Here is a 24,749-nt window from a genome sequence, read left to right on the forward strand (position 1 = left end):
TTCTTTCTTTTTAATCTATGTTAAAATTTACTGTTTACCAAAAATATTTTTTTCGCTGCTCGATGGTATTAGTTGTGTTTTTAGCTAATTACAAAAATATTTATTTTTTATTTTAGCGATTTCTATTGGGAAGGTGGTGTTACCCTCCCCCAAAATAGCTATAGAGCTACCCAGGACCTATGAGAAGATACAGTGTCAAGGAGCACAATATCGGTTCATCGGTTTGTGAGATCCTCCAGTACAAACAGACAGTCAAACAAACATCCTGTTACTTTATTGTAAGGATTTAAACACAACTTCCTTTAGATTATTAAAAAATTAAAATTTTCAGGTTATTATAATGTAAAAGTTTGAGGGTTAATTATAATTTATAGGATGATTAAACGTCAAATTTCTAATTTAAAAATGTATATTTAATCATTTAAAGTATACTACTACTTCAGAGAAAATAGAAAATAGCCAATGGTCGAAAAATGAACCATACATTATGTTGATTATTTAACAAGGATAATATATGACTTTGATAAAAGATAATGATGTCAAACAAAATTAGCCCTTTTGTAGATTTTAATTATTGGTAGAAAAGTTTAAAAACTTCTAATTGAAACCAACAAATAGATATTATAAAATTACTCGAAGTTTTTAGGCCAATAAATGATTGAGATGAGAGTATTTATTTTTAAAATTTGTATAATTTACAGACTAATGGCCTTACTCTCTCTGATAATATTAACATGCATAAATATTTCCATAAGAAGCCTAGCAATTGAAATTTAATATATAGTAAAACAACGTTTTTTACACCAATTTTATTTATCTTTAACATAAAAGTTTAATGCTTTTGCAAACTTCATAATTATGATTTTTACAAAGCAATTAGAGGATTTTTCAAAATGTTTTTATTTGATAGATTTTTTCAAAATGATTTATGTATTACGCAGATGATGGGATAAGGGCGTCGGCTCCACAACTCTGCACCAAAAGATCACAACCTAAACACATAATTCAAATCAATTTAATACCGCTGGATTAAAACCTGTTGTGAGCCATAATGAAAAATAATGTAGAGTATCGTATTACAGACAATTTTCCACGAATATTAAAATAAAAAGTATAAAATTTATGCTATTTTTGTTAGTCCGAGATGCCGAAGTATTATTCTATTAATTTTTCTATTTAATATCAGCAGAAAGATGTCTATAATTAATAACATGCAAAAAAACGATTCAAGAATGGCTTCGAGTCCGTTTAATTTTCGATGGATTAAAACCGGCTCATAGTAATTTGTAAAAACTAAGATCTACAAAGATAAGATAATGAAGGATGTAAAACCAAAATTACGATAAACAAAATTACCACTCTGAAGGTAAAACTTTTCAGTGTAACAGTTTAGTCATATAAGATTTAACAGGATCTAATTAAATCGTCTAAGGTTTAAAGTCAAACAATAATAGTCCAAAACTTTAGGTGCGATATAATTTACAGTTCAATGTCTCCTTCCTCCACGAAAAGAAATCTTAAAATCCAATAATAAATATTTTTGAAGTACATGGAGAATCAAGAAATTTTGCATAATGTTTAAACACTTAAATATATTGCAAATAAGAAAGTCTATTTTAAACTCAGTTTCAAACTAAAAATATTTTTTTTTCTCGAATACTCAATTTTAGATATGTCATAAAAATAGAATTCATTTTTATGCATATTTGCATTGTTTTAAGGTATATTACATCCATAAGTTGCGAAGCAAAATCGAAATATCTACAATTTTCAAACAGTTTGGGATCTATAGGCATAAGACAATGGCCGATAAATTGCTATACATCCCCAATGATGAAACACAAAATTACAACTTCTGTAGATTACAAAATTATAAGTGGCTGAAATTCAACTTTATGAAACAACCAATTAAAAATCAGTAAAAGTTCCCAAAAGTACTCAGCCAACGAATAAGAAAACGCAATTCTAAAGTTTCGGGGACTAGTAAAATAACCAACCTTTAGTCCTTTCCCTTTTTTAGGTGTTTAAAATCTTTTAGTGTTGTACATTTTTTAAACACTGGTAATTTGAGAGGGGTAGGTTTCTGGTAGAATCCGTAACGGTGTGTGTTTTAAGGCTTAAAAATAGTAGTAGAACGATAATATTCACTAAATATGTGTATTTCCTATTGGAAAGAACCATAGACAAAATTTTGTTAAAAAGATAACACAAATTTGTATCGTTCTACTACTGTTTTTAACTTATAACACATAACCTTTACGGATTTTACCAGAAACCTTCCCCTCTCTGTTATGTAATGTTAAAAATCGGACCCTAAATTAGCTTGTCATAAAAATCTTCACTCAAAAAGACAGTACAAACCTTGTTTAGTGAGTCATAGATAAACAGGAAGAAAGGACGGTCCAACCTTAAAAAAAACATAAAAAATTTTTAATAATAATTTTATACCCAACATGTTCAACCAATGAAAAATAAATGTTTGGTGTTCTCCTCATAGAAATTTTTTTTTCAATTTTGAAAATTTGAGTACTTACCCCCCCTCCCCCCCTCCCCCGGCAGAACAACTATTTTAGGTTAGGTTAGATATTAGGGTAGGCAGGCAAAGGGGCCGAGCGCTGCGGCTAGGCAGGCTAGGAAGCCGAGCGCTGCGGCCAGAGTTTATAGTTCTGTCGGGGGGAGGGGGTCCTCAAATTTTCAAAATTAAAAAAAAATTGGAAGAGGATATTACCAATTTTTTTTCCAGCATAGCTTCGAAACCAATTAATATCCGCTGGATTAAAACCGGTTTAAAGCCATACTGTAAAACCATGTATAGCATCCACTGAACTTTAGGGACCAGTAGTTTTCCAATGTCCACTTTTGCCCTGATTTTTTTTATAGAACTTATTATGCCAATGTCCCCTCCCGCCCTGATTTTTGCCCAGACTAGCCAGTGCAGAAAATGTGTACTTACTTGACTACTTTCTGCGGCATCATGCGGAACATGAACGCGGCTGTGGCGGCTGCAGCTTCCGTACCCTTCTCAGTTATCTAGAATTTAAAGGTTGCAATTAGTTTAATTAAAAGATTATTATTACAAAGTAGTAAGGATTTTTTGTTTGAAGCTTAAGAACTCAATGACTACTAAACTGATTGGATTCTCTATATAAACGTTTAGCTACTATGATGGTTTTAGGCAATTTCATTTTATAATTGTCATCTAGAGATGGAGTAATTTTGTGTATTATAATTGGATGTGTACATCAATCTATCGGCAATTATCTTATCCCTGGAAAACTATACCTTTAGAACAGTTTTATGCTGCAAAGTATCCAACCTCAAGTCTTTCCAGTCCGGACTTATACCTAAAAAAAGGATGACAACATCCATAAGTAAAGGAGCACAAACAATCACGAAAAAGTAATTTAAAGAGCAGCTGTTCAGTGTTTGTTAAAGTAGAACGATGTGTGTTTGTTTGTCTGTCTGTTTGTTTGTAGCGAAGAATCTCGCTAACCGCTGAACAGATCGGGTTCTCCTTTACAGGGTACCTTCTCATAGGTCCCGGAAAGGTTTTTAACTATTTTGTTGGAGGGTGGGACACCCCTAACCCCCCCCCCCCCAAAAAAAAAATCTTCTTTAAAATCTAAAACACGAAAAATTAGTTTGATCAAACCTCTAAGGGCAAAGCCTCTATAGGCTAGGAGCGAAGCCGCTAGTATTAATATAAAATAGAAAATCACGAAAATTTATTCAGATATTTAGATTGTTTATTTCTAAAGCATTACAGACAGACCAACGGACTAAGTAAACTTTATACTGGATGCTAATTGACATAGAAAATCTTGAATAGCATGAAAGAAAATCACGTTTTCCCTGAACGTAACGGACAGACAAAAATTTCGAATTATAGAGTAACTTTACTGGTCTAAAGATTTATAGATAACACTAGCGGCTACGCCCCCTAGAAGCCTCTAGGGGCACTGCACTGGTAGGAGAAGGAAAAGTCGACCTCATCCTATTTTAAATTTGAGTTTCAAAAGAGTTATACAATTTTTGTGTGAGGAAGGGGTGAAGACACCCTCTCAAAAATCTCGAAAATAGTTTAAAACCTTTCCAGGACCTGTAAGAAGCTTCACTGTAAAGGAGAACAATATCGGTTCAGCGGTTAGCGAGATCCTTCGGGACAGACAAAAAAAACGCTTACTACTTTATATAATAGGATAAATATTTATCCATTCTTGAGATACCAATGAACAGATAGATAAACAAGAAAATCTAGAGCAGTTCATGGTAAAATGTTCTTGGATAAAGGATTATCTCAAAAAAATCTTTAAACTTGAAGCTGTATAAGAAGGCCTATTATAAATAGCTAAGATCCAATGATACACATGGAAAGCTTCACTGAAAAAAGAAAAATCTTTTTCGCGCAAGTATGTGCGAGCATATGTTCCACTGTTTGGACGTTAACAGTCTTTCTCGTATTCATTCGAAGCCGGTGGATAGGAACCGGTTCTCATCCATACGAAAAAACTATGTCTAGCATCGTATTATATCCAGCTTTCTACGAATATAAAAATGTACAATCATAAAATTAAAACCAAATTTTTTGCCCATGACTTCGGCACCTCGGGGCTAAGAAAAACTGGTTTTAATCTTATAATTGTACATTCAATATCCCGGAAAGCCGTTTATAATACGATGCGAGAAATAACTATTAGATATTTTGAGATTTCCAGGAACATTTCATCTCGAACTTAACTAGATCTAACATTTTCAGTTCTGAAATTTAATAACAATACCTGCAAAGTCTTTGTTTTCCTCTCCCGAAAATACTTTCTTCATTCCTGAAAAAATGCATAATTAAAAATCGAATCCCAAAGTTTTATAGCCACGTTATCTTGTTTGCTGGCTCTAAAAATTGTAGGTACTTTATTGAGTTTTGACAGGTTGGCAGCGTCAAAACTTACATCAATAAATTGAGTATAATAAGGTAAATTTTGTTTATCATCATCAAATGGGGTAAAAATCAAATGATCGTTCATTGTCTTATCCCTTAAGATCCCTTTATAAAGTTATGATAGGTTGGTTCAAAAATGACTTCTTTTCAACCTTTAATTTGAATCTACTTAAGGGTTAATTTTGTTTTCCTCATGGGGGAAGCATATTAATATCTATTATGAAAATGTAGGTCATATGGGACAATGTTTAATAGGGAAAGCTTAATTAATATTTATCACACATGAAAAACAAGATCAAGTATATCAAGCATAAGTTCTCAGGGCGGGAGGAGACATTGGACTGTAAATTTTACTGTTACACAATGTTTTACACACACTTTTTTATTGGTTGGTTTAACAATTTTGGGTACTTTAATTACCTTCTGATTGGTGCTTTAAAATTTTTCAATGTCTAAATATTTCATCCCATAACTTAATTCTCCAAAGGGGTATATTTTGTTATTAATCATTGGAGATGTTCAGGAATTTATTTTCCATTCACTTTTCATTGTTCCCGGACAAAAAGAGCAGACAGACCAACACATTAGGCTTGTAGATAAGTTTTCATAAAAACAAGGGTGACAACATCCATAAAAGCGAAGCACTGAAACGGTAGGACAAACGGACATTAACACCTAAATAGTGTCAGAACTGAATAATCAGAATATAAATGTATAAGAGACGAAGCAAAATTGTAAGTAAATTTGTTTAAAAACTGCTTAATACAGGATAATGTATATGGACATACATAACTACTAAAAGAATCACCATGCCAACTTTGAAATTGATAGGACAATTCTAACATGCCTAAATTAACGGAAAAAAGCTATTCGTTTGTGACGTACGGACGAACCTACGGACGGACCGACCCTAATTATAGAATCGCTTCGCTTTTTAAAAAGTCTTAAAATATCTTGAAAAAACTGGTAACTATGATGTATTATAATAATAATAACAAAAGGATTAGATGTTATTTAGTCATTATCATCAGGGATATTAGGGGATAAGACATTAGATGATAAATTGATATACTTACCCAATTATGATAAACAAAATTACCACTTACATTTATAAGTTTATACACTACCAATCAAAATGTAATAAAAATAGCCAAAGTTGTGTAGCCTACAAACAAGCAAGTGTGGTTATAAAACATTGGGTCTCAGTATAATATTTAGTCCAATGTCCCCTCCCTCCCTGGTAATGATGTCAATTACATTATAAATATGTAGATATTTTATTAATCCAAGGTCAGATTTTGTACATAGTTTTTCTCCTTGAGTTTTACAAGTATTTTTCAAAAGCTTTCCTATTTTTGTCTGTAGGTACGGATCTCGCTAACTGCTGGCCCGATATGGTTCTCCTTTACAGAATAGCTTCTTATAGGTCAAGGGAAGGTTTGTGGTTCACACTCCCAATAAAAGATAATCATCCCTAACTTATTTTTCTAACAAATTATAAAGGAGATCCTACAATCCAGGATGATAAAGGGAATTATTGTCTTTTTCAAGGCCCAAACACACTTATTTTACAAAAAAGTTACGTTTTTGATGCAGTAAAAGGTCCCATTTTTAATGTCCGTAGTATGATGTGGTGGCGCAGCAATATGTATAACTTACCCATATCTGCTAATACAGGGGCCAGATTGGTAGAAAACTCCATTTTCATTCTAAAAACAAATAAAATCAGTTTGAGCGAAGAATAAATGTGTAATTATAGATATACAAGGATGACAACATCTATAAAAGCGAAACACTGAAACGGTAGGACAAACGGACATTAACACTTGTATAGTGTCGGAACTGAATAATCAGAATATAAAAGTTCTGAAAAACTGCTTGATACTTGATAATTTTTATGGACATACTTACATTTTTAGGACTTGATTATAAAGTTGCTTCGCATAAAAATTAGTTGTTAAAAAAGTAGAAAAATCAACATGTTTAAAATGGACGTACGGACATTCTGGTAATGATTATAGAGTTGCTACGCTTTCTAAATCGTACCTAAATACTACAGGAATCATCATGCAAACAGGAAATCGATAGGACAATTCTAACATGCCTAAATTAAGGAATAAAAGCTATCTATCACGGACGGACGGACCCACCCTAATTATAGAAAAGCTTCGCTTTTCATAATCTAGACAGCTACCTGCCCCAATTGGCGAAAACCCTTAAGTCTGCTAACATATTGCTTTTTGTTCTTTTCGACGCTATTGACATAATAACAACATATTTTTTTCGTAGAGTTACTAAGATATTCAAACCTTAATTTTTTAAACAATGGAAAAAGATTCCTAAAGGGTGTATATACCCTCCCCCAAAATAGTTATAAACCTTCCTTAGATCTTTAATACACTGTACAGGAGAACCATATCGGTTTTACTACACATAATTATTTATTATAATCAAAACAATTGTATATTTTTAAGTATGTTTAATTTCTCTTAATAAGAGGATAATAAGAAATAATTATGGATTTAAAAATTCAAAGAAGTATAGTAATTTACAAGTTTTATATAATTGGACTTTAAAAAAGCATTAATGATTTTATTTCACAGTGTTTCTATAAGTTTATTAAACTATGTTATTAATATTTAATAATAATTATGGATTAAAAGATTCAAAGAACCCTAATAATGTACTTAACAACCTTTATATAATTGGACTTTTAATAGTTATTTCTCGTATCGTATTATAAACGGCTTTCCGCGGATATAGAATGTACAATTATGAGATTAAAACTAGTTTTTTTAGCCCCGAGGTGCCGGAGGCACCGGCTAAAAAAACTGGTTTTAATCTTATGATTGTACATTTCTATATTCGTAGAAAACTGGATATAATACGATGCTAGACATAGTTTTTTCGTATGGATGAGAACCGGTTCCTATCCACCGGATTCGAATAAATACGAGAATAGTTATTTCTCGCATCGTATTATAAACGGCTTTCCGCGGATATAGAATGTACAATTATGAGATTAAAACTAGTTATTTTAGCCCCGAGGTGACTTCGTCACCTCGGGGCTAAAACAACTAGTTTTAATCTTATGATTGTACATTTCTATATTCGTAGAAAGCTGGATATAATTCGATGCTAGACATAGTTTTTCGTATGGATAAGAACCGGTTCCTATCCACCGGATTCGAATGAATACGAGAAAATGTATTATTAGTTTTAAAAGCGAAGCTTTTCTGTAATTAGGACCGCCCATCCGTTTGTTTTGCTCTTTTGGTTGATTTAGACGATGTCCTTTCACTGGGGCGTGATTAACTTTTTGACAACAATTTTTTCTATTATATAATTTTCTTATTTATTGATTTTTGAAGTAAAGATTCCTAGGACAACATTGTGTAATATTATAAGTGAGGAATCTCTGTAATAAAATCCTAAAATTAAAAGTACAGCCTTTTAGTGTATCCTGCATTAACGCCTATAGCAATAAATGTATGTATAATTTTGTTTAAAGTTACAAATAAATGTTCTGCTTATTGATTTCTGACACAAGAGTTAGTGTTCTATGTCCTTCCTTCGGATTTTCCAGCTTTGCTTAAATGTTGTCATCCTTGTTATTTTTTATTTTTAACAAGTTTATTGAACTTTGTTATTTACTTATTTGTAAATTCTACATATTAACTACTAATTAAATAACTTCAAATATTTTCTTTTTTATCATTTAATGGTTTAATGCTATTTTTGTCATACCTAGGTAGCTGTACTTCACCATACATTAAATCCATCTTGTCAAATGATGCCTAAAACAAGTCATATGTAATTAAGTATATTAATAGTCTCTTTAAACCCTTAACGGTCGGGGGGGGGCGGGGGGCGTTGAACGCCCCCCCCCCATCCGGTTTTTTTCTATCTCATTTTCTGTGTGTGAAAGATAAAGAGCCCAAACTGCTCGACTTTTTAAGTATGGGTATGACACATAACTGAGAGTTGGAATTTTTTGAATATCTCCATCCTGGCGGGCACAGGATGCCAGCAAACCTGGCAGGGTCATCCAGGTAAAGAGCAAAAATATTTTTTTTGACTAAAACAAAGCATTTTATCTTACCAAAATACTAAAATATCCTCTAGTAGTACATCCTCATATTAAATACAGGTGTTCAAGTCAATTTTAGGTTCCAGGTATGATCCTGCAGGTCCTGATCCTCCAGGTCTCCAGAAATGGTTAAAAGGCTCCTGTGGCCGCAATTTTTGACTTAGAGACTTCAAATTTCAAACTTAAGCATTAATCTTACATGTCTACATAATGTATTAAAATTTTATAAAGATCCGCCGCCGTTTTCCCGCCGACCGCCGACTGCGACGGCTGGCAGCTGCCAAGTACAGCTGCGGCCGCTGAAATTATATTTTGATATTTTAAATATAAAATTTACATAAAGATAAACATTTTCTGCTAAAAAATTTTTATTCTAGCTTCAAAAATAAAAAAATTACAGCCGTTTGAAAATTATAAGTAAAAAAGGACCTAAAAACAAAGGTTGTTAAATAAAAGTGTGAAGGAAGCGAAAATTGACCTTGACTTACTTAAGGTCGGAAATTCATCATAACACAGGGGACTTGCACAAAAATTTTTAGCCCTCTAGCCCCCCCCCCTACCCCCCCCCCCCCCGACTGATTAAGGTGCGGCAAGGGTTAAAAAATCTTAAGGTCTAAGACTATGAAAATAAAAAGATGTACAACCCAATGATATTTAACAATATAAAACCTTTTAAACAATATAATTATTAGTACAAATATTTGGTCACTGCTTGTTTGTAATAAACATTTTAGATGTGCCAAAATTTATAAGCTATGGAATAAGACAATGTGTATATAAAACTTTGGGTACGGTATTACAAAACTTTGGGTACCCGTATTACCAAACAACATCCACTTCCTATCTGATTTATAAAAGTAAAGGTACAATTTTAACAAATTTGGTTTTTTGTTGCTTGGAAATAGAATTAAATATTTACCTCCCAATCTAAGTCAACAAGTTTCTGTTCAACTCTTCTATATGCTTCCTCACCAGTTTCATGTGGTAAAATAATGAACATATGGGCTTCAGATATTTCTTCATTTTTAACTAAAAATATAATTATTAAGTCTCTTTATTTGCTTTTTCAATGGCCATACCAGGTTTTGAGACTACTTTGCAATGTATAAACTGATTATGTAGATATAAGTTATAGGGTAATATAAAGATGATTAAGTGTTTCAACCCTCAGATATTTCTTCATTTTAACTAGAAATAAAACTATTATCTCTATTTGCTTTTGCAATGGCCATACCAGGTTTTCAAACAAGGTACTTTAATGCCTACTTTAATGCCTCAACCCCAGTCTCATTTGGTAGGATAATAAACATATGGGCCTCGAATATTTCCTAATTTTTATATAGAAAGTTTATTTAATCTTATCTAATTTTGCTTTTGCAATGGACATAATAATTTGTAAACAAAGTATAATTGGGTGAATAAGTAGAGCAGCAATAACAAGATAATTGAAAGCTCCCCACCCTCTTTTTTTCTTGCTCTTATTCTTCCTCTTAGACTAGAAAAAAATTAAGGTCTAAAATATCTCAAGTTAGTAACAAACCGTTAATTTTCAAATTTTGTTCATCAGTTCTAGTTTAGGTGTTAAAAATGAGAATTAAAAAAATTTTAAATCTTTAAACTATTTTGAATGTTTTATGTGATTTGTTTTACTTATGTGCTAATTCAAAAAGAAAATGTCAAAGAAAATTGGTTACATAAATTGTTTACCCAATATAATCCTTTCCAATTTGGATAGTATAGATAGATTGGCATGATCCTTAAACTGCCACTAGTCACTTTAATTCCACATCAAGGCAATTAATCCCCAATGATGATAAACTTGCACCTACTGCAGATTAGGATTATTAATTGAAAAGTGTGGACACTGAAAATTTTATAAATCAAATTGTATATGGGAACTATAAAAAAGTGTCTATATTAATTTTAGATTATTAAAATTTACGGTAGACATTTTACCTAAAGTTCTGATCACAAATTTAATAGATGAAAAATTTAGATCAATGACAAAATAAGGGACTTTTCCATTGAAGGATGACATGAAAAATATTTAACAAGGTTGACATAATGTCAGTGTATTTACTTCTCAAAACATCTATTCACACAAAAATGCAATTACAATAAAAAGAAATACTGGGAGGGATGAGACAATTGCTAGGAAATCACACTGGTGCTTAAAATATGTTTCTCGTATTCATTCGTATCCGGTGGATAAAAACTGGTTCTCATCCATACAAAAAAACTATGTCTAGCATTGTATTATATCCAGCTTTCTACAAATGAAAATGTACAATCATAATATTAAAACCAGTTTTTTAGCCCATGCCTTTGGCACCTCGGGGCTAAAATAATTGTACATTCTATATCCGCGGAAAGCTGTTTATAATACGATGCAAGAAATAATTATTCTCATTCCTTAGCCTATAATCTTATATATTATTTTATTGTATTGTTCAAATTCCAAGACTTTATAACTATTTACCTATGAGTTTTTATCTACAAAATGTAGTTTTACATTACATAGCAATATTTTTAAAGTCATCCTGTCTTACATGTTACCAAGTTCCATACAGAAAAAATACAGTTGCCTCAACAAAACTATTTATTTTAAGATTTATCAATTTATTTAGAACTGCATTAGAATAATTATTTAATGCATCTTATTATAAACATCTTTATTTTGATGTAAAATGTACAATTATAAGATTAGAACCAGTTTTTTTAGACCACAGGCTTTTAAAAAAACTGGTTTTAATCTTATGATTGTACATTTATATATTTGTAGAAAACTGGATATATTAAGATGCTAGATATAGTTTTTTTTTGTATGGATGAAAACCAGTCATCGAATGAACATGAGAAAATAACTTACCATCATGTTCATAAGGAAGGCTGAGCATGTCAAAACCATTCTCTTCATCTAAAATAAATAGTTAATATATGAAACTTATCAAGAAAGTTTCTTAAATCAAATTAATCTAATAACATGAAGCAAAGACTACATAAATATGCCAGTACTATCAATATAAAATCATACACAGTATGTTATTAGATAAAAGAACAAAAGTACCAAATACAAATAAACAATTTCTAATCTTAATTAAGAATTATCTAAATAGAAACTTCTCTGTTTATCTATTTCTAAATAATATTGTTTTAGTTACTAAACCTTCCATTATACTCTCTACACTCATTAGATATTAGGATTCTCAAATGAAAGTGGATTTAAATAAAAATGCATTTTTTTTTTTTACATAACCACCAATTACCTCTTTGCTTATTATAAGACTTACTTAAGGCAAAACTAGTGGCTGCGCCTCTGGTGGACTCTAGGGACCCTTTTTTTGGGTGGTCAATATTCATTGGAAGGGTAAAGATACCCTCCTCAAAATAGTTTAAAACCTTCCCCTGACCTATTGGAAGCTTTACTGCAAAGGAGATTCATATCAGTTCAGCAGTTAGTGAGATCCTCTTACTACTTTATATAATAAAACACAAAAACACAATATACTCTTTTATCTGTTATTATTTTTTCTAATTGTTTTTCATGTTTTCATAAAATAATTTTATATAGGTAGAAAAAAAAACACTCTAGGGACACATACTTTCCTTAACAGAAAATTTATACGCACAACTTAATTCAAGTTTCAATTTGCATTTGAGTTAAATATTTGTGTAAGTCCAATAGGTTTAAAGTAATATTTGGTCATTGTTTCTTTTTTGTTTAGAGAAAAACAAGAAATAAGTACTTGTGCTTATTTACAATTCTGTCTTAATATCAAATAGGTTTACTAAACTGGAATGTGACTTTGCTTCTTGATGCTTTTTCTTAATTTAAATCATTCTAGTAAATTCCAATCTGAGTGGCTGAGAAAATTTTAATCTAATAGATATATTATTACTTGGATGTTGCATCAGATTTTAATGTACTCTGATAAATAAAATGATAATCATAACTGGCTAAAAATACAATACATTCAACCAGTGGATGAATGAGGTGACCAATTAATGAGTTCCACATTAGCACCCTAGATTGTTTTACATACTAAGAGGTCAACAGATAAACAAACATACATCTTCTTTATCAATTTCTTTACCTGACACATATGGAAAATCCATAGCTGCAGACATGAGAGTAAGGTCAATGTTCTTGTTGAAGCTATGAAATTCTGCCTCAATCCCAACAAAGTCTGGAGGGTCAAACAAGAACTCATACTCCCAACTACCTAAAGATTTTTTTAACAATTAACAATTTTAATTAAAATTTATTTTTCAACACTAAAAAATAAGCAAAACTGAATACAAAAGTATCTTTTAAATTTTAAGGTAAACTATTATATCTAACTTACAAGAAATAATTTGTGTAAGAATAGAAACCCTAGCTGTGTTCTTTTAGCCAATTTCCTTCTGAATTTCTTTTTTTACATATCAAGGATGCATTTTATCAGTAATATTATTCATTTATCCTCTAACAACATAAAGTAACAACATTTTTATCATTTTTTCCTTGTATTTAGTAAGAAAAGTTGATGTTGAAAACCACTCAAAGTTCTTAATATTGAGACTTTTGTTTCCAATCATTTGGTAAATATAATATGAATAATATGATCCAAGTAGTACAAATATTAATATTCAAGTAAAATATTATTAAAATTTTAAGAGTATGTTATCAAAATTAAGGTCTGTTAAAAAATATTTTTTTTTATTTACAATGAAAAATAATGTAAGTAAAAGTGAATGTTTGACAGGTGCTGAAGTGTTTTGTTTACATTTCTTTTACAATAAGTAGCTACTTTACTTCCTGTGTTAGAGTGTGCAACTTTCTTTGGCTTTTTATATTTGATAGTTATTTTTTCTGTATTTTAATTACACTTTGGTTCTTAAATAATATGTATAAATTTTCAGTCTGGTTTATCACTAATGAGAAAATTCAATTAGCTTTGTTTGAACTTAATTCAATGCAATTTATTTACTTTTGTTTATATTATGAAAAGTATTACTTACCATTAAAATAAAGAGCATTACAGAGTACAAACTTTGAAGTCTCTGGCAGAGGTTCTGTAAACATGTTTTGGATAACATTATTTGTTTTGGAACTGATAAACCTGGATACCAGACATTTTAAAATCTTTGATGACATTTATTATTTCAAAATCCCACATTTTTCAAATATTTCTAGTCCACATAGAATTTTCTAAACCATTTCAGTTACTTATTGCATCATATTATAGACATCTTTCCTCAGATATTAAAATTTACACCTTTTTTGTTAGACCTGAAGAGCCAAAAGATGGACTAACAAAACTGGTATGAATTTTGTTATTTCTATTTTGATATCTGTGAAAAATTGTCTGTAATATGATGCTATACATGATTTTTAGTATTAATGTGTTTCAAATAATATAAAAGAATAATTAAATTAGAAAATCTTGATAAATAGGGGGCTAATGTTTGGTTCATTTGTTAAACAATATATTATGGTACACCGACAAACGTCCTACTACGACAAACGTCCTAATGCGACAAACGTCCTAATGCGACAAACGTCCTAAACAACAAACGTCCTAAGCGACAAACGTCCTAAGCGACAAACGTCCTAATGCGACATCTCTTAAGTAAAACGTCCTATTTTTTAAAAAAAAATTATGAAATAAAAAAATCTTCTAAAATTTGTGAACAAAATCCACTAACAAAAAAAACATTTGAACAATGAAAACCAATATGGCGATAAAACACAGGGAAATAATTTTTAACTGAAATTTATTTCTTGAATAACTTTATCCATAGGCTAAATTTTGAAAATCTGTCCGACAGTTTTTCCAAAGTCTGTGTTGGCTATCCAATGGCATGGTTTCGAACCCGATGCATCCTTGCATTACAAAATTCGACCTTTAATATTTTAGGAGGTTTTACTTAAGAGATGTCGCAGTAGGACGTTTGTCATTTAGGAGGTTTGTCGCTTAGGACGTTTGTTGCATTAGGAGGTTTGTCGCATTTTCAGGTTTAGGACGTTTGTTGCATTAGGACGTTTGTCGTAGTAGGATGTTTGTCGGTGTACCTATATTATTACTTTCTATTATCTTATTTTTGTTATTATATTATTTTTGAAGGTTATCTATATTGTACACTCACAGTCAAAACAATATATTTAATAACAAGACTTCATGTACTAGTGTTTCTAGCTTATTAGATAAATTTTACAAAAAATAAATTTATCACAATAAATATTGTTAGTTCTAAAAAAATATTAAAAGTCTACTAAAATACAGATTGCTGCAAAAAAGCATGCTTTGACAACTTTGTATCATATTCATAATATTCACCATTATTCTCTTATTACTATTCTTTGTAATTGTGTCTTTCTTGTAAGTCATAAAAGCACACAATAGTTTATTGAATACTCAACCTTATTATGTAATGTACAATATGTTATGCTTAGTAGACAAACACTTGTATGCTTTCTTTCTTCTTTTGTTATCTAATATAAGAATAAGAAGTTTTTAGTGTTATTCATAAAAATAACACATTAAATTTTTAGTGCAGTGAGATTTAAGCTATTTAGATTAAAAATATTAGAAACCTGAAAGAGTTGTAACTAGAAGTGTCAATATAAAAAACCTGAAGCAAAACAAATCAATAATGTTAGATAACCTTGTTTTGTTTTGTGTAAAAAAAAAACATGCTGATAAATAATCTTGTTTTTATCAAAATATAGGATTTCCTCTTATCTTTAACAAACACACATTTCATGACCAAAAATATTTTCAAGTTTTACTTTGTTTTTAGTGATTTTCAAACAAGGCTGCATATGGCCAGAAAAATAAAAAAATTGAATATAAACTAAACCCAGAACCACTTCATTATGCAATCTACATTTTCCTGGATATTTTGTCTACGGTAGTCCATAAGTGTACAGCTTTACAGTACATTGTTTCTATTTGCTAAAGCAACACGTATGATAAAAGAAAAAAATTCTTTTTAAAGTAAAATGCTTATATTTCAATCAAAATCTACATTTTTGTATTTTTTACCGACCCACTTCATTATGCAAATCAAAAGAAAAGGGATGGGAAAAGGTTTGTTTTGCACTTTTCTCCACTTTTAAAAAATGATTCTGATAAAGTAACAATTTTTAAAGGGATATATGCATTAATTATAATGAAAAACAATTTAAGGTAGATTTTAATGATTTTTCTAAATAAGAAATAATTGAAAAAAAGAAATTCTATCCCTATCACTTTAGATGACAGCTGCCGACCCCCAGTCTTATGGATGAAGCTAAATACATGTTAAAGATAAAAATTACCCTGAAAAGTATACAAAAATGTTTTTTGATGTGTTAAAAAAAATCCATTTTTAAATCTTGATTTTGAGGTTGATGGCCTTTAAGATGCTCTTACTGGTGGTGAAGGTGAGCTAAATGTTATCTAAGTACATGACCATTATAACAACTTGTCTATTAACCTATGTACCATTTTTTGTAGTCATAGCAGCCTCCAGTGGAGCCTCTCGACATGAAATATAACCATTATCTAAAAACCACATTATTTACTTTATGAATTTTAGTAATTAAAATTGCAATTTTTTCGTTTTTAATATTGCTTGGCTGGAGGCTGCTATGACTACAAAAATTGGACCATAGTTCAATATATAAGTTTTCATCATGGGCATGCACTTTGATAACATTTAGCTCACCATCACCACCAGTAAGAGCATCTTAAAGGCCATCATCCTCAAAATCAAGATTTTAAAATGGAGTTTTTTTAACACATCAAAAAACATTTTTGTATACTTTTCAGGCTAATTTTTATTTTTAACATGTATTTAGCTTCATCCATAAGACTGGGGGTCGGCAGCTGTCCGCTAAAGTGATAGGGATAGAATTTCTTTTTTTCAATTATTTCTTATTTAGAAAAATCATTAAAATCTACCTTAAACTGTTTTTCATTATAATTAATGCATAAATCCCTTAAAAAATTGTTATTTTATCAGAATTAATTTATAAAAGTGGAGAAAAGGGCAAAACAAACGTTTTCCCGTTGATTTTCTTTTGATTTGCATAATGAAGTGGATCGGTAAAAAATACAAAAATATAGATTTTGATTAAAATATAAGCATTTTACTCTAAACAGAATCTTTTTCTTTTATCATATGTGTTGCTTTAACAAATAGAAACAATGTACTGTAAAGCTGTACACTTATGGACTACCGTAGACAAAATATCCAGGAAAATGTAGATTGCATAATGAAGTGGTTCTAGGTTTATTCATTAACACAAACCAATTCATATCAAACAACAACAAAATGTTTTATTTGGCTGTGTTGGACTCCTTTATTATTATAAAAAAAAATATTCTAGAAAACTAATGTTGACTTGGAATCTAAGCTTAAATGAACACACTGTCTCTTTTAATCTTAAATTTTTCAATGATGATAATGAAATAAATTTCTAGAGAATTATATTAGCAAGTTTGATATTATGTTTCAAAGAAAAGAATTAAAGATTACATTTCAAGAAATTTGAAGAGAATTTATATAATCTTAATTTATTGATGTGTTATATGATTCTTTAATAATGTAAAGTGAGTGCAAATCAAGTATTATTAAAGTGTTTTTCAACAAGATTTCTTGTATTATTTATTATACTTAGTTGTACAAAATGGGCCGAATCCTTGTTTTAGACAATGAGCTACTTTCAAACCCTTTCCAGTTAACCCTTACAGATCGGGCCCCTATTCCCACCTTAATAGATCGGGGGGGGGGGTCATATTGACCCCCCCCTCTATCTCAGCCCCTGTTACAGTTAGAGACATAAAATTTTTTTCTGGTGGTTCATGTGTATTTTTAGAGAAAATTACTTTTTCTAGTCATAGCGGTCAGACCGCTCCTTAGCCGCTTTTTAGCGGCCAGCCGCTAAATATTAAAACAGCTGTAGAGCGGCCAATTTTGCAGCTAGGATGACCAAATTTTAGGACGAACATTTATTTTTCATAACAAAAAATTTACTTTTTCAGATCATCGCCGAAAAACGGCAAATAACGGAAACCGCCATTTTCGGCGGTTACGGCGGTAAAACGGCGTTTGGCGGCGCCAATTAATATTTTTATCTGTTTACTGTTGCTCAAGGATTTACCAAAAAAAATTGTAGGCCTCTAGCTGTAATAGAAGCCACGATATTCATGATATATGTCTGTAGTAAAAGCCGGACAAAAAACGGTCATAAAGTCGGTCAGGGAGCGGTCAAACGGTCATAACACCACTTTTCTCAGAAGGTCATTGATATCTAAGTATTCACCAAAAAAATTTTAGGTTTCTACCTTATAAACAAAAGTCATAATGTAGAAATTAAGATTTATCTAGAATTTTTTCTAAATTTGGTTCCACCTAACCGACTTTGACCGGACGCCACGACCGACACAGACCAGATATCCTTATAAGATCAACTCTTGCCGACGTATAATTACTAAACTTAAAAAGTCATGAAGTCACAACTCTCTATCTTACCTACAAAAAAAATGACATTGAAAAAACAGAGGGGGGGGTCAATATGACCCCCCCCCCCCCGATCTGTAAGGGTTAAAATTGTTTCAAAAATATTAAAGCCCATTTTTGGAGGAAATTATTATGTAGTTGGGTTTAATTAGAACCTTTCTCACTCAAAAGACAGGCTTTAAAACAAAGTGTAGATATGTTAAATGGGTGATTTATTAGCTAATTGGTAAAGATATATATTTTTTTAAAAATCTTATTGAAAATACTTTAAATCTCTTGAATCATAATGTTTTTTTTAAATTTTAGTTTAAAAAGTCCAATTCTTTGAAAATCTAAAAAATTTACAAACAGCTAATGCTCTACTTTAAAATAATCAAACAAGCATAGATTTAAATTAACTTCCATTGAATTATCCTTTCTAATAGAGACTTTAAAATGTTCCTGTTCATTAATCTCATCATTGTCTGTGGTCTGTTGGTGAAATCCAGATGAACTAGATCTGTTTGTGCACCATAAGTCTTTCCTACTCATTACCAATGGATCATCAAAATTGTATTCTGTCTGTTTCTTTGTCAGTTCTATTGTTTGTTTATTTCTTAATTCCTTTAAAACACACTTACCATTAAACTGGCTTTCCTTACATAAATATACCATTACCTACTGTTATATTGTGAGAAAAAAATTACAAAAGGTGAAAAAAAACTCAAACCTTATTATTTTGTTTTTAGAAAGAATCAGTTTATTTATCATTATCTTTGTTGGTTAGTAGTCCCCCCCCCCCCCCGCGAACAGAATTAAACATATTAAAAATGACTATTTAATAAAATCCCAAAAGTGTAAACTTAAAATGATATTAGCATAAAACAAAATATTTCAACATTCACATTTGTGAAAGAAATATTTTCCCCCAAGTTTTCAATTTCCTTAGATTAAATTTTATATTTGGTAAACTTTATGAATAATAGAAGATGATGTTTTCTTGTAAGTAAAAAATAAATAATTTAAAAGAAAATCTTGTTTTCCTTACAAATATATCTTATTTAAGTAAGAAATTGAATTTAATTAGGGAGTAAAAGATACACTTTTTCTTTCCAACAGTTATTAGCTATTGTAAGATGCACTTTTTTTTTTGAAAATTAGTGAACCATTCCTAGATTTGAAGTAAATCTTGGATTCAATGGAAAACCTTCCTGAAATTAGATAAAAAAGATTTAATATCAGAGTTAATAACTAAGCTATAAAACCTTAAGATCAAACATTTGTTTTAAAAACAATACTATTTCAAAAAAAAAATTTAAATGTTATATTACATCAAGTTTTGTTATGTATCATGTATTTATATGTTTAACAAAGAACTGAGGTTTTTAATTTATGACTCTAAAATTCATGCAATTAGAATAACTTTTCTATACCTGAACAAAAATGGCATTTGAAGTGATGACAGTAACACCAATATCCTTGTCCATAGATTCTAGAATCTTGGCAAACTGAGAATGAACAAGTCCAGTGTAGCGGGGATAACCTGCAATATAAAATATTTTTTGGCTTTTTTGTTTATTGTGGGGTTATGCTAGAGCAACTGTAGATAATTTTACTCCATTTGGGGTATTAGCAGTAAGAAAAATAACATATCAAAACAAAAGAATCTAGTTAAGAAACTCAGTTTTTGTCATTGAAATTTAATCTAATGTCATTATTTCCAAATAATTCCTCTAAAGACACATCCGTGTGTAGGTATTTTAATTCCAATGATCTGAGATAATATCTGACACCAAGATGGTTTTAAGTTACCACTTCTCAGAAATTAATAGTTGAACAAGGGTCTTAATATTGTGTAGATTCAAATCTCAAGTTTCTCTTTGTGTTCAATGTACAGCAACAATTTTCCAGCAATTAGCCTTTATAAAGCATTTAAACAATTAATTAATAGCATTGCTACTGAAAATATATTTGAAAAGGAAAAAAGTGTTAGGTACCTAATGCCTGTCTCATCTCAGCCTCTGTATCCCCAGTGACCCCTAGCAGTATCATGTTGAGTGTGACCAGGATGGAGATGGGGGAGAACAGGGAGTTGCCTGTTCCGGCTTCATAAACTTCCCGCTTGATCATTGCACGGGTAAAGTTCCATACTGATTCGGCACCACTGAAATATAGTACACCTTCAAACACAATTGAAGAAATATGTTAGTTTCCTAGAACCAATTCTCTGAGCAGTAATAAGCTACCCTCTTTGAATCTGTAAAAAAGAATGTCTAAAACTTTTAATAAGGTCTACTGTTCAGAACAATTTCAATCCAGAGGTTAGCTAACTTTTTGATACTATTAGAGAGACTGACAAACATTGCAACTTATTTGTTGTGATTTGCTTATAAAATATCCAATTGAAAAAAAGTAAGATAATAGAAATAAAACCCTTAAATTCACATGATCAAAAGCTTTGTTGTGATTATTATAGGTATTATAGCAAGTTCACATCAGATAAGTTTGAACATTTAGGGAATGATTTTCACAACTATTAATAACATGAAGATAATTTAAACATAATTCAGATGCTTTGTTTTGAAAAAGAATGTTTCCAATTTGAAATATTTCAACTTTGAGACTGTAACTAGACCTATTTTAAGCATAGTAAAAAATGAAATAAAAAAAAATTCACCTGTAAGCTTTTGGTGGTGCGAGGGGGGCAGCAAAAGCAGTACGTGTCATAAACATGGATCCTAATTGAAATCTCTCCTCCACTTCTGCTATGTTGGAGATATCAAGCACTTGCTGAACACAAATATTGATTATATTTACAGTTTTTCTATCATAATTTCTTCATAGCTAAAGTTATTTCATAAGCTATTTCTAAACTATAATTCAAATTAAATATTAAATATTTGTCTTTCCCTTACTGACCGTCAGTAATTTCATATTATATAGTTATATTGCCAAATAAATAATGTATGGATGAGAAACTAATTGGTTTTGAATAAAAACGATAATAATCATAACCTGCATTAAAGGATCTATAACAATAGGTTTGGGTGTAGTAACTGGTTTAGGACTTGTTGTCAATATATGCTCTGGGAATTCTTCTATCTCAGGGCCACCAAAAAAACTTCCTCTTGTCATGAAAGTTGACTAAACAGTGAATTTTTAGCAGGGATAAGACAATGGGCGATAAAATGATGTACATCCCTAATGATGATAAGCAAAATTACCCTTTCTGTAGATATAAATTGTTGTTTGAAAAAATTACTAGCTCGAACCAACCAATCAAAATTTCAAAAATTTCTGAGCAAAAAAATATTGTGATTTTTAACATGGGATAAGAGTGTAATTTACAGTAAAATGTCCCATCTCTTCTTCAGCATAAGATTTATTTACATTTGTTCAAGTATACAGTGCCTGTACAGTCAGTACATTAATGGAGATAAAAATTGTAATTGTAAGATAAAACTTTAGGTAGCAGTATAATTTGTAGTCCAATGTTCCCTCCCTCCATGATTTTGAGAAAGATTAATTTATCCCTAAATGAGATACCCTTTATTACTGCATTGACCTACCTCTTGTTGTTTCCTATAGAGCATCCTTGCTCTCACCTTCTCCCAGTCAGAGGGGAAGGTAAAGCCTGAGACACCATTCAGACAACCCACTAGATAAATAAATAGATAAGATAGATAGATAGACAAATAGACAGACAGACAGACAGACAGACAGACAGACAGACAGACAGACAGACAGACAGACAGGCAGACAGACAGACAGACAGACAGGCAGGCAGACAGGCAAACAGAAAGACAGACAGGCAGACAGACAAACAGACTGACAGACAGATAGATAGATAGATAGATAGATAGACAGATAGACAGATATGAGGAGAATAAGGCACAAACAAATACCAGACAACTTGCTAAATATAATTTATAACTTTTACATGAATGTTTACAACTGAAACATGGTTTTTACTCTCTTAATTTTATTTTAGAAGGAAAAATATCCCAAAACCTTTACAAGACATCTGTTTTCTTATAAAATAGACTAAAACCATCCTGTAAACTATGTGAACTTCACTATAGCTGAGAACTCAATAAGATTAATGCTTGTCAATAACATAATGGATAAAATAAATAAAAAAACACACATTTAGACAGACACACATCCTGTTACTTTATAAAGTTTCTTCTTTATTATAGACAACAAACATGTATTAATAAATTTCCTATAATCTGATTAATAATCTTTGTTTACATAAAATATTACTAGAGTTTTTAGTAGCATAGCTAAGCTAGTATTAGGTCTTATTTTTCCAAGCTTACCAATTAGGTTATTAGGTTTCTACATTATCATAGGGGATCTTAAGAGATAAGACAATGGCCTATAAATTTATATACATTCCCAATGATTGTAGACAACATTATAAGCATCAATTATAAAAGTAAAATGTTTTAGTTAAAATATATGGCTTAAGAAAACTTATTTTGACTGTTTTGTCGGCAATGCTTAGGTAGACATAGGAATTATTTTACAAATATCAAAATTGTTTAAACTTTCTAAAAAATTATCACATTTGTCCAGCCTTATATGTAAAATATATTTCTTTGCTTCGCTACTTTTGGATGTTGTCATACTTATTCAAAAAAAATAAGCTATGACAATATTTACTTCATATATTAAGATCCTTTAGGAAAAAAGAAATTGCGTAAAAAGATAACCATGAAAATCATCGCAAATATATTTCTTATATGGCTTCGAAACCGATTAGTATCCGCTGGATTAGAAACGGTTCCCTTATACTGAACAGTCATGTACAGCATTTAGTTTAAATCTTTTATTTTTTCATTTTAATATCCGCGGAAAGCTGTCTACAATACGATGCCATAAATACATAATCTAATTATTATTATTACATCATAACTATGCAAAGTTAGAAATTTGTTTTGAAATAAATACTTTACCCGTGATAAAAACTATTAAACATAATAAAACTTCAAGTTTTTTCTTCATTTTTAGTTTAATTCTAAAGTCTTTTGTAGTATATAATCACAGTATAATGAAGACTGATATTGAGCTGTTACACTATTGTATCTGATTTTCTTTAGGAATATTATCACACTGCACTGTTTATTTGATCATTCAAGCCACACTGACTGATAGTGACTAACTAAATCATCTTTAACTCACTTAAACACAAAATCCCCAAAATTTCCATATTGATATGTAGTAACGAAGCTACTCTAAAATTATAGTACTTAAGCTGTATATTAAATGGCCGTGATTTTTATGGGATAAAACAATGAAATATAAATTGTAAACCACAAAGGCTTGTTTAGAAGCTTCACTGCCATATTTCAAATTATGTTTTATATTTTACTGCATACCAGTACACTGTCCTTTTAAATCTATAATGGGATTTTTTATTACTTCAATTCTCTAAAATCTTATTGTCTTTAACTTGAAAAATCTATTTGCATATTTTGATTATAAAAAATGTGGAAACCCTGTAATTTGTTTATAACAGGCTTTGGGAATTTTGCCTAGTTAAAATTACTGAAAAAATGACATATGATTGTTTTCACAAAGCAATAAAATATATGTTTTTAAAAGCGAAGCTTTTCTATAATTAGGGTCGGTCCGTACGTCCGTCCGTCCGTCCGTCCGAGATAGTTAGCTTTTATTCGTTAATTTAGGCATGATAGAATTGTCCTATCGATTTCAAACTTTGTATGGTGATTCCTTTAGTAGTTAGGTACGATTTAGAAAGCATAGCAACTCTATAATCATTACCAGAATGTCCGTACGTCCATTTTAAACATGTTGATTTTTTTACTTTTTTAATAACAATTTTTTATGTGATAAAAACATCCGATTGATCTGATTTTTTGATTACTGATTCCTATTACAATAAGGTACAATATTATGAGCGAAGCATCTCTATAATCAAGTATTAAAAATGTCAGTATGTCCTTAAACAAAATTCTGTATTTAAGATGTTTTGCAACAAATTTACGTTGGTATAATTTTGTCAAACCTTATATTTTCATATTTTGTATATTCAGTTCTGACACTCAACAAAAGTTAATGTTCGTCTGTCATTTCGTTTCAGAGCTTCGCTTTTATGGATGTTGTCATCCTTGTTTTTTTTGTATTTTAAAATTAGAAATTATTTTTTTCAAAATTACAATTATCTAATTTAAATTATACATCTTTTATTTAAATTATACATCTTTTAACATAGATTGAGACTTAAAT

At 30.4% G+C, this 24,749-nt stretch overlaps 2 protein-coding genes across 11 annotated transcripts in view; one reads left to right on the forward strand and one right to left on the reverse strand.

Annotated features, from left to right (window-relative positions):
• Positions 1–23,663, reverse strand: LOC145326346 (leukocyte elastase inhibitor-like). Its single transcript, XM_080169684.1, has 19 exons — positions 23,456–23,663; positions 22,064–22,152; positions 21,510–21,638; positions 21,172–21,284; positions 20,492–20,658; positions 19,928–20,037; positions 19,661–19,705; positions 18,956–19,033; positions 14,028–14,127; positions 13,121–13,249; positions 11,896–11,943; positions 9,946–10,055; positions 8,684–8,733; positions 6,596–6,645; positions 4,779–4,823; positions 3,283–3,344; positions 2,954–3,030; positions 2,362–2,407; positions 1–992 (listed from the first exon to the last, which is right to left on the reverse strand). The coding sequence occupies exons 1-19, from the start codon at positions 23,502–23,504 to the stop codon at positions 927–929; spliced, it is 1,563 nt and encodes a 520-aa protein (XP_080025810.1). The 5' UTR covers positions 23,505–23,663; the 3' UTR covers positions 1–926.
• Stacl (SH3 and cysteine-rich domain-containing protein) overlaps positions 1–24,749 on the forward strand; it is a 242,260-nt gene that overhangs the window by 115,693 nt on the left and 101,818 nt on the right. The gene's annotated exons all lie outside the window — the stretch shown is intronic.

The sequence above is a fragment of the Acartia tonsa genome, chromosome 1 (assembly GCF_053477335.1).
Source record: "Acartia tonsa isolate MP-2025a chromosome 1, ASM5347733v1, whole genome shotgun sequence".
Classification (NCBI taxonomy): Eukaryota; Metazoa; Arthropoda; class Copepoda; order Calanoida; family Acartiidae; genus Acartia; species Acartia tonsa.

Excerpts from the sequence above, each read along its gene's own strand:
- LOC145326346 (XM_080169684.1), bottom strand. The coding sequence starts at position 23,504 with ATGAAGAAAAAACTTGAAGTTTTATTATGTTTAATAGTTTTTATCACG. Across the intron at positions 11,944-13,120 it reads GGATTTTCCATATGTGTCAG|ATGAAGAGAATGGTTTTGAC; the intron begins GTAAAGAAATTG and ends TATTTATTTTAG. Across the intron at positions 4,824-6,595 it reads CCCTGTATTAGCAGATATGG|GAATGAAGAAAGTATTTTCG; the intron begins GTAAGTTATACA and ends GCATTTTTTCAG.